Raw genomic sequence first — 15,382 nt, forward strand, 5'->3', positions numbered from 1 at the left:
CTACACATGGTCCAGCACACATCTAGAAAAGACACCTGTGGCAGGAGTAGGTGCCCTGAATCTGCTTGGTGTGGATAAGGAGGGAGGAGGGCAAAAAGGGCCAGGCTAGACCAGAAACTGAACTGATCCCCCAAACCACAGCAGGACTTCAAGGGCAAGGCCATTTTCAGGCCTTTACAGACCCTGCATCTGATTCTTGGAGGCCCAAGGTCATATAGAAAACATTAAAATACACCAATCCCCCTTGAATGTAATGCTTCTTCTCTTGAAATGTAAACGGGTGTTATAAATATGCTTTTGAAGTTACTTGACTATGAGTAACTCGCTTAATTTGCTATTGGCTTTGATTTCTCTTCAATCATCCTGCATGTTCTGGAACTCTTGCCAAAAATCCAACTTGCAAATTGTTTTCAAATAAAGTGACATTTTTATGGATACCAAACTTAACAAATATTAAAGTTTACATGCTACCTTTTGAAGGCATTTAAACATTTTTCAATCCTGACACTGTCTTTTTCATTTTTTGCAGTCCCCAAAGTTCTTTCAGGCCTCCAACAGTGCCTTTGAATGTCCACTCTGGCCCTTGAACAGGATGGACTTGCTCATGAAGCCAGGGCCCTGGGATCTTCTGCATCTCCAGATGCAGAGGCTCCTCTGCTAGTCCATCCGCAAGAACACCCACCCCAGACTGTCCAGGGCATCCTAATTTGGGCAACTTTATTGTCCTTTTGAAAACAAAGTGATTTGCCAAACATTGGGTTAAGTGTGATTTAATGCTTAAACCTTTATTGGGGTTTCACATAAATAAATTTACAATTGAGGCAATACTTTGATGAGGTGAATGCTCCAACATAGGATTTGGAAATTGGGATCACCATCATCCTAACCAAGCCCTGCCACCCCTCCCATCGGGGGGACACAGCCAGCTCCCTGCCCTTCCTTCAATTCCCCCAGGAGGGGTGCCAGGGAGGTGGGCCACGGCAGGGCAGGGTGTGATGTGGCCTGGCACAGCCTTGTACCTCCCAGCCCAGTGATTTGTGACTGACAAGGGACAGTCACAGTGTAGACTTCATTCAGGGCTGGCTCCTCAGGGCAGATGGACAAGGCAAGTTTGCCTGTTTTATTCCACTCTCTTTGGGTCCGGAAAGCAGTGCAGTTTTTTAATTTCCCTCTGCCCTCCACTGTCATTCTCCTCCCTTCTCCATGCTAGGGGCGGAAGCCTTGGCTCCTGACCAATCAGAGTGAGGAGAGAGGAGGGAAGATGTCCACAGGCACCTCCCAAGCAGGTCACAGTGTGGGCATGACATGGTTTCCAAAGCAAGGAAGGACATGGGGACAACGTGGGAGAGGGAGAGGTAGCAGGTAAATAAAGTTCAGACAGATTAATTTCCCTCACAATTCAGGTTAAAAAAAAAATTGTATCTTGGACCTGGTCATTTCATTCATGGGCATCTAGACTATGGGAATGTAAAGCCTTATATGCAAAGATAATAATAGCTATTATTTTTATATATGGATATCATAGTGCTTTCTATCCAGAGATGGATTGACTGAATGAATCCCAAATCTACCCATGAGGAGAGTGCTATTATCCCCACAGGAATGGGTGAGGCCTGGAAGCACACAGAAGGGACACAACTGGCCCAAAGTCACAGAGCCAGAAAGCAGTGAGGCCACAGTTCAAACCCTGGTGGTCTGGCTCCAGAACACTATTAGCCGTGGTATCAGGCCATAGTTATTCTGAACAGGGAAGAGCCATGATGGTAAATTACGGAGAGACACAACCATGGGAGAATGTACGGTAATTAATATATTTACAGAGAATATTCTAGTAAAATGTGGTCTTAAGGTATTTTAAAATCACAAAATTATGTATGATCTCAACTAAAAAACACCTTTTTAAAAAAGAACCAAAAGGAATGTATATACAAATATATTTAAACATATAAATGTATCTCAAACAGTAGATGATCAGCAAGTACTTTTTGAAACTGGTGAATTATCAGTGGGCTTTTTTTTCTTCTTTCCATTTTCCTATATTTTCCAAATTTATTTATTGAAAACATCTTCTTTTCAGAAAGGAGGAAGTATTATGGCCTTACTGCTTTAAAATTATTTGCTCTTAAATGTTTAAAAGAGAAATTTCTGAGAAACTAAGAAACCAGGAGTAAATTGTTTAAAAAAAATAACAGGGAGGTTGCTAAGAGACTGTTTAAAGTGGTAATATTCTTAGGGCCAGACCTCAGCACACACTGAGAAGAATGTACAAGGGATGGAATAAAGGATTCTATTATATGACAAATTGAGTGAGTAAATACAGAGTCCTTGCTCTCCTAAGGGATGGCAAAAGAGACAGGCAGTTCTGGTCTTTAAGGAACCTTCTAGAAAGATCTTCTAATCCTGTTTCCTTTGACAAATGAAGAAAAGGCACAGCATATTTTTATTGTTAAATACATTCACCTCCTTGAAAAACAAGTCCCTTTCTCCCTAGAAAACTATCATTCCCTGGGCAGATGAGACCTAGCAGTAGTGGAGGAGCCCCAGATATGGAGCTCCCCTGGATCCAGTCCAGGTTCTACTATAGGCCCCTTGTACCTCCTGAACCTGTTTCTGCAACCAGACATCAGCCCAACTTACACAATCTCTTGCTCATCCTACAGCTTTAACATTCAGTTCTACAGTATGTAAATGGCAAGGACGAATTGACAAGAGATGCCTTCTAGAGAATGAAAGACTCTGTGTCTTGGGCATGAGTAAGCCTGGGTAGGGGCCCTCATGAGGCAGGGGCATCAGGGAGCTTCTGCCCAGAGGTGCTGGGTGAGGTGCAGACGCACTGCGAGCCAGGGAGAGAGGCGGGGCTGCAGCAGAGCAGGCTGACAGCAGGGGAGGAGAAAGCCCGCCTCCTGCTCCCTCACCAGGCCTTCAGTCACCCAGGCTCACACTGCTTGGGGGCTAACTGTTATTGGAGCAGCCAGCCTACCTTTCTCTCCCACTCAGCAGCAGCAGCAACACACTACTCTGCCACCAGCCCAAGCCCCTGCACAGCACAGAGTGCATTCCACTTTCCTCCTTTAAGATGGCAACAGACTCCAGCAACCTCTGTGCCCAAGGAGGCACTTCAGAAATTGGGTATTAAATACAGTACTGAAGCCAAGTTGGTCAAGCCTAGATTCAGAAGACAGCTTGCTCCAACCCCTCGCATGACATCTGCTGGATGGCTTGTGGATTTCCGCACACTTACCACTAACTGAATCAGAATCTCTGAGGGTGTGACCTGGAAGTAACATTTTAAACAAGCTCCCCAGGAGAGCCTGATGTCTCCAGAGTCTGAGAATGTCTGCTTCTAAGTGCCTATTCCCATATCTCCCCAGCCACCCTAGGAGGCTAGAGGTGAGGAGGAAGTAGGTGGCAAGGGGATGCTGTCTCCCAAGCTGGTGTGACAGGGATGTGCCCCAGATCTGGGGCCTGTGTGCACTCAGAGGGGACAGGCTGGGTGAGGGACTAGGGACTAAAGATGCGCCCCTGGTAGGCCTCTCCTCCCACCCGGTTTTCCTTGTCAGATTCCACACGCCCGGAAAGCCAGGTCCAGGTGCCCCCTTCGGGATCTGCTATACCTACACGCACAATGCCCCTGGGCCCCATCTCAGCCGCCACCCACCACGGCTCTCCCTCTCCCAATAGAGACCCAACCTGCTTCATTACTTAAATAATCTTTATTCCTCATGCACTAGGAAAGACAGGATTGTATGAAACACTGCATTTCACAGCAAAGGCCTCTGTCCAGAACATAACACAGGGGACCGGCCAGGATCCAGGCCTGGTCAAAACTCCAGGAACCATAGTGCAGGTACCATCCCTGGGACTGGTGGCAGATCCAGGACCCTCCGGCTGCAGTGGCCCCAGACACAGGATGGGGCGGCTGCCCTCTCCCACACAGGCACAGGAAGTTGACACCAGAGGAGCAGAGGAGGAAGGACAGAGGCCTACTGGCAGTGACTTGGCAGAGGCGTGGTCCAGCACCTCCAAGGCAGCCAGGACTGCAGCTGAGCTCTCAGCCCAGCTGCACCCACCACAGAGCTGCTAGAGTTCCACAGACCCCCAGCAGATGTGCCCCCCCTGTGCCCACCTCCGTGCCCACAGAAGATGTGTCCAGGCCCCGCCTGACTGCCCCTCAGCCACATAAATAAAACAGGGGTCTAAACTCAAGCCTTGGCCAAAGCTCAGATTTGCCCAAGTAGAACCCCAAGGCCTAGAGGGGCCAGCCCCCCACAACCATCCCTAGCCCATGTGGACATTTAGAGGCCCGTAAGACAGCCAGGCTTCAGAGGATCCTGGGGCAGTGCCACCAGCAGGGCAGCCTTGAAACCTGAGCCATCAAGTACACCTGAGCCAAGACTAGGGCAAAGCAGATCCTGAGCACCACTTTCCCTGGGGTGCCAGGGACAGGTACAGGTCAGAGACATGCAGGACAGAACAAAGAATGACACATGCAGAGACCACAAGGTGGGGGCTCTGAGAACAAAACGTGGCCAAGGTGCTGAGATGCGGGGTGCATGTCACGGGCCAGGCTCACTAAGGCCCGGGGCTTGTGATGATGCCCACCTCCTCTGGGATGGTCTCCAGCATCTCACTTTGCACAGCCTGAGTGATGAGCGCCAGCTCCTGGCACAGAGTCTCATAGCGGTAGCCCACACGGATGTCTGGCACGTTGGTGCGGCGGATGTCGTTGCCCTCGGGGCCCTCCTTGGTATAGTTGGGTCCCAGCCAGTGACTCTTCACCTGCAGGGGGGTGGGGGAAACGGACAGGGCTGCAGCCAGCTCCAAGGGTCATGCCTTGGCCCTGAACCATCCCGGGGCCAGGAGCCCTGGGACCTTCCCAAGTGCAGAGGTGGGGAAGGGTGGGAACCCCAAGGCGCAGGCAGGTGTGGTACCTTGTGGGAGAAGCCGCTCATGAGCACACTGTTGCGTGCCAGCTCACACATGTCACAGGAGCTGAGCTTCCACACCTGGGTGGCGATGCTGTACTCCTCCATTAGTGGCTCCTGCACAGGCCAGGTACCCTCAGACAGGGACACCCCCGCCTGCCACCCTGTCCCTCCCCTCAGGACTTGCCACATGGCCGGTGGTGTTCCACCAGCAGGGGTCAGCACCTGGGACCCCAGGCCTCATGTCCTTAGCCCATCCCCAACACTGGGTTATGACCTTGGTGAAGTGGAACTGCAGCGGATCATCAGTGGACAGCGAAACCATGAGGCCACGGGACAGGTACTCGGGTAGCGGGTTCCGGTGGTAGCTGAGGAAGAGGCTGTTGTTGCTGAGTGGGGACATGGCGATGCCAATTTGGGCCAGGTAATACAGGTACTGCAGGACCGGGGCCTGGACAGGCAACAGGAGGGAGGGGCTAGGAGACCACCTCAAAGACACCTGGTTCTGGGAGGTAGAGGTCACAGTAGGAGGGAGCAGAGTCCTGGCTGGGCCTGACATGTGGAGGGACAATTGGAGCCAGCATCCAAGTGGGGCCTCACTGTGGAGGCTGGGGTGTAGAGGGACCCAAACTGGGGGCTGGGTGAGGAAGAGGATCAGTCACCACAGAGGATCAGAGGGTTTGGAGGAAGGTGAATTAACGGTGAAGGGAGGCTGGGGTACAGACCCTGACCTTGCGCAGAAGCAGCCCATGAGAGATATTCTCAGCCAGCATGAAGGCGGACACCAGGTGGTGGATGGGCCCAGCCTCTCCACAGTGTGGCCTCAGCACAAATGTGTGGAAGCCCCTCTGCCTGGGGGGCATGAAGACAGCATCAGCTCAGCTCGCAGGGGTTCCTGGGCCCACACCCAGTGGCTGTGCGGGCCTGGGACAAGAGCACAGAGGTAGATTCTTGGCTTGGAGGGGTGAGCCACGAAGCCCCAAGGGCAAAGAAGGAACCCATCAGGTCCAGGAATGGGGGCGAGAGGTGGGCAGGGCCCCAGCCCAGGGTAGGCCCAGGGCAAGGCCAGCCGGGTGAGTGACAGCAAGGTGAGCAGACGCGGCACTGGAGGGACAGGCACCTGCGCAGGTGGTTCAGCATGGCCATGTTGGCAAAGGTGTAGTATAGGTAGTAGGCGTAGGGCGGGTTGTCCTCCTCCACCCAAGCCTCAGGGAGGGGACTCTCCAGGTTGAAGACGTGGTTCTCAGGCTTGGACTCATCATCCACGCTATCAAAGCCATCCACCTGCACAGGACCCTCAGGTCAGGCCCAGACTGCAGCTGGGCCTGCGGCAGGTTATCCACCCAGGACCCAGCCCCACGCTGCCCCCTCACGTGCTCTAAGAAGAGGTGCAGCTCTGGGTGGCTGGCAGGGTGCACGGTGGCCTCAAACAGCGGCAGGAAGATGTTCTTCAGCATCTCCTGGAAGTTGGCTAGCTGGCCCTTGGTACGGTACACATCACTGCAGGTAAGACATGCACACACAGGTACGTGCAGGTCAGGGCCAGTGTGAGGACACCCTGCAGGCCAGTAAGGGTTGGAGCTTGGCCCAAAATCACAGCAGCACTTTTGGACCACACTGGGTGGGCCAGTTTGGATAGACCATGAGTGGAACTAGTGAGGTCCCTCCTTCTACTCAAAGGGCCTGGCTCGGAAAGGGGATAGTGAGCCATCCCAGGAGGGCAGGAAGTAGGTCCTGGCCCCCTGAACTCCGGCCCCCTTGTTCCCTCCCACTCCAAGGGACACTCACAAGAGGCGGGGCACCTGCACGAGCCAGCGCACATTGGGAGAGTGTACACGGTGCATCACGGCCCAGCGTGCAAGCTTGTCCCACTCATCCCTTGAGCGTCCATAGATGGAGAGCCGCAGCTCTGCGTTCTGGTACTTGCTCTCCTCCAGGTCCGACATCACCTCCTAAGAGACACACATGCAGTGACCATCACGCTCAGGCTTCTCACCCACTCCGCCTCTGCACCCACTAAGTTGCTCAATCAATCCTCTCCATGCCTCTGACCCACCCACAGATGCCCCCCAGACACCAGGCTCCCACTCAGGCAGGGCAGGGCTGCCCAAGGCCGACATGAGCCCTGGAACATGGATCCTGGCAGCCACTCCTTCTCACCTTGATGATGTGAGCAAAATACTTCCCAGAAACTCTGTTGTCGGTCTTAATGAAGATCTCTCGGAGGACAGACTCCCCAATAGGGTTGTATTTGGCATTAAACTTGTCAAAGCGATGGAAGGTGTTCCTGTCCTGGGGGAGATGGGAAGGCCCAGGTCACCCCTGATCTCCACCCACACACTGACCCAGCCCTTCAACCCATGTTGCTGGGACAGACCGCGTGCACATCGAGCGTGTCCACACTCAGGTCATAGGCAGTGAGATTCATGCTCTCAAAGACCTCCCGCAGCGTCTGCTCCCGGCCCTGCTCTACGTGCACGATCTCTTCCAGGTGCCGCTTCATTGCCCGTTTGATGAAGCGCAGCAGATGTTTTTGGTTCATGCAGGACGAGGCGTGGATGTGCGTGTCCACCTGGGTGGAATGGGGGTCTGCTGGGTCCTCTCAAGTTTGGGAAGGTTAAAGCCTAGGCAGCAAGGAGGGAGAGGGCTCTCCAAACTAGATGTCAGGTGTGGGGCCCAGGTCTTTGACGGGGAGGCCGGACAGGGGTACAGAGTGAGGCCAGGGGGTGAGGGCCCACCTTGCGGATGTTGTAGAAATCTCGGTGTGGCACCTTCTTCTGGGCAGCCAGCTCCTTCATCTCATTGAGCAGCACATGCATCTGGAACTTGGAGCTCAGATACTGTAGTCGGCGGTAGCAGAAAGACTTTCTGGTCAGGGAAGAACAGGCAGGGTTCAGGACCTGCAGAGAGGTGCCTGGGGAGAGCCTGGGGAGCAGAGCGGAGCCTGGGCAGCAGACTGAGGGAAGTCTAGGACTCAGTGACTATGAAAGGACAAGAGATTGGGTGACAGGTGTCTGGGGCGGGCAGGGACTTACATGGGGCCATTGATAATCAGGGCCATCAGCACATTGACATCAGCCACAAATTCCTGCAGGTTGGGGTATGGCAGCTCCACCTCTGAGCAACTGGCATGTAGGAAGAGCATGGGTAAGAGAGCATGCCAGGCCCTAAGGACCCTACCAAGCCAACGCAGCCTTGCCACAGCTCCCCCAGCCACCCAATGCCTACTTACTGTGCGTCAGCTTCCCTGCGGGTGTAGACATGCACCACGCCCTGCACCATGCGCAGACCCAAGCCCAGGTCCGCAGGCATGGTGCTTGGCTCACAGTGCTCATACGGGTGCTGCTCCAGTGCAGGGGGGTGCACCGGGGCATCTGCAGGGGTGTGGAGAGTGGAGTCAGGGCCAGGGCTCTCCCAGGCCCCCCGCTGCCCAGCCCAGAGGCCCCGCAGAGGATGAGGAACATTAGAGGCTGGGGCCAGTCAGCCCATGGCCCTGCCCTTGCTCCACCCCACCCCACACACCAGGAGGCCAGAATGAGCCTGGGCCTGGGAAGAACAGGCAGGGTGGAAGCTCTTGGGCCCTAAGCTCAGGGAGTCTGGGACACCAGAGCACTTGCAGTAGGGCAGGGATAGGGGGTCCCACCGGCAGAAACAGGGGTGTCAGGGCCCTGCTCATAGTTCCGAGTCTCCAGAGGCTTCTCAGCCAGCTGCTGCAGGTACCGGCGGGTGGTGGGGCAGAAGCTCTGCAGTGACAGGGCCATGTACTTCTCCCGGATAAAGAGTGCCCGCACCACACTCTTGGCTGCGTCCAGCAGGTCTGTGAATGGCACCTGGATACAAGGCCATCACTCTCCTTGTCTCACATCCAGACCAGGCTCTTTCCTGAGGCCTTGACCCAGACACAGTCAGAACATTCTGTCCCCAGGACATCAAATACCTTCCTAGACAGACCCTCTGCCCCTCCAGCTTTTGAAAGAGAAAAGCCCTCTTGAGCCCCTACTCCCAGGAACCCAGGCTGGGGGCACCCACTAGAACACTGGGGACATTAATACAGAGACCTGCCCACACTCACCCCACACTTCTCCTCTCCAGAGATGGTGACCCGCTGAAATTCCCGTTCCAGCACCATGTCACGCTCCCGCAGGCCCCAGTCACCCTGGCCATCACCCTGCTCCTTGTAGAGCCTACCAGGGAGGTCAAAGGAGGGGGTTGGAGTCAGCCACAGAACAGCCCCAGCCCCGCATCCCCTGCACCCGCCTCCTCACTGGAGGTCCGAGTCACTGTCTGTCTTCAGGAAATCTTGCTTGGCCCGAAGTAGGATGTCCGGCTCCAGCCTAGACATGAGAGAGGTGAGAGGTCAAGCAGATGACAAGGGACAGCCCTTGCTCCCAGGTCCCTGCACTGTGCAAGGTGCTGTGCATGTGTGGTCCTCACAGGGTTGCAGAGGGCTGAGCTGTGGGTGCCATTCCTGCCCCACATTAGAGATAAGCAAGCACACTCAGAAGTTAAGCAACATGTTTGAGGCTACACTGGTGAGCAGAAGACAGACCAGACCCAGCAGCCTGACTCCTACCCCTGTGCCTCACATCATGGATCTGCGCGCTACCTCCAGGTGGGTCCCAGAGGGAGGAAGGGAAGGGGCAGGGTCAGAGATGGGGCTGTGGAGGTAATCCGGATAGCGACAGGGACTCTGAGCAGACCACTCTGTGATACCTCCCACCCCCATGCTATCTGACCTGAGCCCTTTCACGACTGCCTTGCTCTGCACCCCCAGGGCAGCTTGGCTATGTGCTGCCACGAGGCTGCCTGCTGGGCTCTGGGGCCAGGGGCTTACTTGACATCCTGGCTGATCTGCCGCTCCAGGCGCTGCCTCCGCTCCTCCAGCTGCTCAATAGGACTCTCCTCAGGGAACTCGTAAGGGGCACTGCGGAGCTCGCTCTCAGCCAGGGAGCGGCTGAACAGCTCCTGAAGGGAGGGAAGGAAGGGTCAGTGTGGTCCTGCCCTCAGCCCTGGGCCCTCCCTCACTGCGCCTGCAGGTGGAGTGGGGCAGCAGGGCCTGGGGCCTCCAAGAGGCTAGGGATCAAGGCACGGCCCAGTGTGAGTAAAGGGACGGTGGAGGTGGAGAGGTGCGAGGAGCAGGGACAGGGCATGGAGACAGCAGTGGGGGGACAGAGGAAGGGTGCCAGGTGATACCTCGGCGATCTCTTTGCATTTGCCATCCATAGACGTGCGTAGGTCGAGCGGGAAGTGCTTGAGGCAGGGGGCAGGGCCTGGCAGGGACCGGGCCGACTGCAGCGGAGGGGCCCCCAGCCCACCCCGGGCCTCTGTGGAGACAGTGATGCCAGCGTGAGAGGTGGAGGGCAGGGCCTGGGTGCACTGGAAGCTCTGGGCCCCTGCCTGCCCCAGGCTAGCCCCGGAGAGAGGCCAGGGCCTGAAAAGTGGGCAGTCCCTCCTCAGAGGCTAGAGTGAGCCTGCAGATGGCTCCCAAGGGACCTTACCCTCACAGTCTAACAAGGAACTCGGCACCCATTCCAGGCTTGGGGGTGGGGGCCCAGGTCTGCCCCCAGAACAAGTGGTTCATTCACTTCAGGGATAAGAATCTGAATCCTGAACCAGGGAAGGGAAAATTTCTTCATGCCATCTCTCTCTCTCTTTCTCTCTCTACCTACAGGTTGCTCAAGGACCCGTGGCCATACCAGTGGCCCAGGATCAGACCTGCCAAGCCTCCCTGCGCCTGCTGTCATGGGGAAGACACAGCTGCCACTCGGCTCGGACCTGGGGACCAGCCCCCAAGGGAAGAGGAAGAGAGAGGTGGGGGACCTGGTTGGCAGCAGAAGCCCTACCTCCTCCCTGGAGGCCTGCCCTCTCCCCAAGGACCCCAGGGTTGCCAAGATGTGGCCTGGCCCTAGCCTGCCCCTCCCACTGCTGGCTACCCCTCCAAAAGGGAGCCACCACAAACAGTCTGCGCCACTCAGAGGCCCCAGGGAGGGCCTGGGGAAGGGAGTATCAGAGGCCAGGGTCTCACTCCACAGAGGGCTGAATTCCTCAGCTGCACCGCCAGAAGGCCGCACTACAGGCCTTGAGGCTGCTGGTACAGAGGGGCTGCCTGAGCTGCCAGCCCATCCCCAGGCTCACCAGCCCCCACCCTCCCCAGCAGGAAGCTCTCAACACCCAACTGGGCTCTCCCAGCCAGTGCTGGGGGTACTCTCTCCCAGCACCCTCATGTCCCCTCTCCACTGTGACTTAGGGATGAAGTGGAGGCTCTGCCCAGGTGTGCACCTTAAAGTCTCTGGGCCTACTTCCTGATACCCCAGAGTCCAGTCCCAAGGCTGGACAAAGGGAAGAGAAGGCACCTGCCCCAGGCCCAGGCCCCAGCCCTGTCTCATCCTGGTGCCTGCCTGGGTCCTACCTGCAGAGTTCAGGCAGTGCCAGCCAGCAGCCTGTGCCCCTTACCCGCCTGTTTGCTGAGCAGAGCGGCAGCCAGTCCCCCAGGACAGCTCAGGGGCCGGCACGGGATGTACCAAGTGCAGCTGCCTGCAGGGGAGACCCTGGGATGCCAGTGAACAGGGGGCTGGAGAGCTCAGGGGGACCCAGAAATCAAGGGAAGAAGCATCAGAGTTGAGAGATAAGAATCCCAGGACTGAACAGGGCCTTAACCTCTATACTGCAACAGTCCCAGTTAAAGTGAGGCCCCCAAGGGGTGGGGAGCAGGGTAGGCTGATAGGAGCAGGGCAGGGTGAGCCTCCTTAAAATGCACTGCCCTGGGGGGAACAGGGAGTGGGTGGGGTCTAGCTGACCAAAGGGTAGGAGGGAGGAAACAGAGGGGCTGCTTAGCCCTCATGTCCATACTCAACAGCCCTGCATCAGCTTCTTCTGCCCAGTGGCCTTTTTTTGCTCACCATTGTCCTCTGGTCCCCTGCCTATAGGGTCCCTCGGGAGAGACAGGGCTACTGCTGGAGAGAGGAGCTGGTGAGCAGCCTGGGAAGTGGCTCCATCTAGATAGGGACCAGTTATGGAGCTTCCCTGCTGCCCAGGGGATTGATTCATAGCCTCCTAGACCTCCATCCCGTTCCAAGCCTATCACCTGTTGTCAGGGTCAAACTGCCCAGGAGGAGAGGTTTGGGAGAAGGGGGACTAGAATTTGGAGGACTTGACTCAGACTCTGTTCCCACTTATTGACAAGTCTCTACCTCCTGGAAACTTCTAGTCCTGTCTATAACAGGGCAATGAGCGGGTTCTGCCCTGGGTTAGCCACAATTACCAAGGGCTCTGCAAGTATTCTGTAAAACACCATGATCTGCATTGTGAACTCCCAGGCCCCTGCGAACACTTCTCACAAGTAGTCCCACCTACCAGAGCAGGTGAGAGGTTCTCATGCCCAGCACAGGCAACTGAGCAGGAAGGGCAGCCACGAGACTGGAGCTCAGCAGGGCCAGAGATAGATGGGTGATACTCTCTCTTATTTGGAAGAGGGCAGAGCCGGAAGAGGAAGGAAAAATGGGTAACTGCCCCACCCCCTAGAGTGTAAGACAGCCTAGGTCCTCACTTGCCCAAGAACCCTGCTTCTGCATGACTCTGTCCCACTTCTCAGCCCCTCTGGGGGAGGCCAACCACAGACTTCCAGGATGGATGTGTATCAGGTCAGCAGGAGCTGAGTAAAAGGCCCCAAGCCTCAACTCCCTCTCCTAGCAGAGTGGCCCAGAGCCCCCACAGAAATGCTGGAGTGACCAGGACAGGTTCTAACAGACAATGCTATTCCCCCAGCCTGCCAGGCCACTGACCAGGGCTGCTGGGGTTCACCAGAGGTAGCAGACAGGCAGTACCTCCACACTCCCTGAGGCCAAGCCTAGAAGCCCCAGCTTCCTGCTGGTCCCTTCTCCCAGTTTTAGCCATCGTACCACACACACCCCACATTCACACGGGGGAGTCGGCCAAAGCCAGAGCGGCTGTATTTTGCCACTACTACCCACTCCAAGATTCTCACCACCCCTTCCAACCTCTTGACCAGGAGCCCCCTCACTCAGTGCCAAAACTGTCCCAGTAGATAGAAAGGTGCTCAAGGCTTGGGCCCACAAGTACCAGATTCCCCCACCATGTAACCACCCAAAGGTATACAGATCTAGCCCCAGGGGACACACCCTCTGGATGACACAGGCCTGGGCACAAAGAACACAGACCCTCAGGACAATATAGACTTCAGATCAGCATCTTCAATGGAGTAAGAAAATACAGGATGTGGATGATCAGGCTAAAGGTACAGAAAGCTGCTTGGTATGTGTATGGGGCAGGCTTGATCAGGTCACAAAAACGGGGGTGGTCTTTCCTTAATTACAGGCCTGGGAGCAGCAGATGGCAGACAGATACCCCTCAGTGAGCACAGACCCCGGCAGCCAAGCCCTCAGGGAAATGGGTACAGCCACACCATGCTATCTGCTCCACATGATACAGAGATGCCTACCAGAGTGGGAGCCAAACCAAAGGTTGCCGGAGCACACCAGGGGGCCGCAGATCCAGCTGGAGCCCCCAAATGGGCCAAGCCCAAGGACACCCAATACTTCTGCTCACAAGACAGACCAGGAATGAGCAAACGAAAAACAACAGATACAATTCAGCCGCCAGCCCCGGGACGCCCAGCAGCAATGAGTGTGCCCTAGATCTGGGGTCCTAGAATGAGGAACGAGCTGCAGGAGGAGCCTGAGCCTGCCTGGTAAAGGTGCAGCTGCCAGCAGTGTGGCCAGCGCACAAACCAGCCAGTCCCACACATCCCCCACGCCATTCACACACATCCACACACAGTCTGCGCACATCCACATGCTAACACGTGTGGAAACACACCTCTTGCTGCACCTTCACCCACACCCACACCCACACCCACTCTTCATTACAGAGGACAGCATCCGCAACAGAAAACTGTCACCTTCCACCACACCTTCCTCTCCATACCACCTTCCAAGCCAGCCATCCCTCGGACTGAGCACAAGGGGCACCACTGCAGAGACGGTGCAGAGGAAGCCTGCCCGGCCCAGGGGACCTGTGGCCTAGACTAGAGGTGGTGGGCCCCTAGTGCCTGAGGCCAGGAAGCACATAGTCACTCACCTGGTACTGCAGAGGAGGCCTGCAGGGTGGCCCGCTTCTTAAAGGGGTACTTGGCCTTGGGTTTGCCGGGGCCGGATGGATAGGATGCCATGGCTCCGGCCGCGGGGACGGCGGGGGGAGTCTGAGCCGCACTAGCTGGGCCTGGCTCTGCCACATCCAACCCCTTCCTCCGCCCCGCCCCCAGCGGGAGTGACTGATGCAGGAAGCAGAGGCCCCGCAGGCGGAAGAGGCCCTGGCCACGATTTCTGATGTTGTCTAGGCAACCTCTGGGAAGGGAGCCTCCATCCCCGCCTCTAATCCCTCCCCTCCCCTCTTCAATCCCTGGAGTGCGGCACAGAGGGTAGCTGGGCTTGGGGGTCGAGATGAGCCCACGAGATGGGTATAGCCCAGCCCTCATGCTCCACTAACCCCCTCAGGAGCCATCGCCCCTGGCCAGGGCTCTGGGGCAAAGGAGCCGAAGTCCAGGCCAGCTGGTCCAGCCAGCCTGGGAGAAAATAATAATAATAAACAGGAATCCCATGAGGGCTCCCCAAGCTCGGAACACCTTTCCCTCAGTGCAGGCGTACTCCGTGAAAACCCAGTCCCTCTGGGGCAGAGTTCCCTTTTCCTCTCTGACCCCCCACCCCAGGGGTAACCCAGCTCTGGGAGGACGGGGTAGAACTGAGAATCCCGGCCCAGCAGGCAGGAGCCTCTCTTGGGAAAATTCTACTGCCCAGCAGAAGCTACCTTTCAGGAAGGCAGGAAGACCAGGAGGCAGGGGCTTCTGAGTAAGCGACGCCAGCATCTTCTGACTTTTCCGTCTCTCCACGCCCAGGCTCTCCCGGGAGGAGATGGCCTCCTTCCCTAGGTCTACTGGTTGTGCTGGGACCCCCCATCCTTTACTCATCATGGCCACTGCACTTCTCTGTCCCAGAGAGCCTCCCAGCAACACACGCGCGTACACTCACCTGAAGCCATGCTGCCCGTGCCGTGAGGGGTGCCGCGGAGTCTGCCCGCCAGGGTCTGCACAGCCGGGCGGCGGGGGAGGGGAGGAGGGCTGTGGCCCAGACCCCGGCCAAGTCACTCCGCGGGTCTCTCTCCTAGCACTGAAGTGGAGTGTAAGGTAGTATTTCAAAACTGCTGGCTGGCGGGAGGCGGGACCCCGGCGACCTCGGCGGCTCCCTGGCCTCGGAGACCCCGGAGTCCCGTCCCTCAGCCCCGCGCTCGAGAAGCCGGCAGACCACGTGGTCCCCAGAGAGCGGGACCCGGAACTCGGCCGGGCTTCTCTCCACGCTCTCCGGGTATTCCGGGCCGGACTCCTGCGGCTGGACTGTGGAGGAGTCACTCAACAGGTGCGACCCCACGAAGACGGCGCCACGCGT

General features: G+C 56.7%; 1 protein-coding gene across 7 annotated transcripts; it reads right to left on the reverse strand.

Annotated features, from left to right (window-relative positions):
• Window positions 1-3,698: 3,698 nt before the first annotated feature.
• AMPD2 (adenosine monophosphate deaminase 2) lies at window positions 3,699-15,375 on the reverse strand. 7 transcript variants are annotated; one of them, XM_037004845.2, is made up of 18 exons: window positions 14,969-15,375; window positions 10,119-10,249; window positions 9,760-9,890; window positions 9,191-9,259; window positions 8,998-9,109; window positions 8,569-8,755; window positions 8,158-8,299; window positions 7,961-8,050; window positions 7,664-7,793; window positions 7,303-7,497; window positions 7,086-7,217; window positions 6,714-6,877; window positions 6,299-6,425; window positions 6,046-6,209; window positions 5,651-5,777; window positions 5,203-5,376; window positions 4,932-5,042; window positions 3,699-4,779 (listed from the first exon to the last, which is right to left on the reverse strand). In XM_037004845.2, exons 1-18 carry the CDS (start codon window positions 14,976-14,978, stop codon window positions 4,573-4,575), a joined length of 2,403 nt encoding a protein of 800 aa, XP_036860740.1. In that variant the 5' UTR covers window positions 14,979-15,375; the 3' UTR covers window positions 3,699-4,572. The 7 variants fall into 7 exon arrangements, with proteins under 7 accessions (XP_036860740.1, XP_017522111.2, XP_036860737.1 ...); XM_017666622.3 differs by lacking the exon at window positions 14,969-15,375 and adding an exon at window positions 14,022-14,916; XM_037004842.2 differs by lacking the exon at window positions 14,969-15,375 and adding an exon at window positions 14,022-14,913 and having other exon boundaries at window positions 5,657-5,777.
• Window positions 15,376-15,382: the final 7 nt, after the last annotated feature.

The sequence above is a fragment of the Manis javanica genome, chromosome 4, assembly GCF_040802235.1.
Source record: "Manis javanica isolate MJ-LG chromosome 4, MJ_LKY, whole genome shotgun sequence".
Classification (NCBI taxonomy): Eukaryota; Metazoa; Chordata; class Mammalia; order Pholidota; family Manidae; genus Manis; species Manis javanica.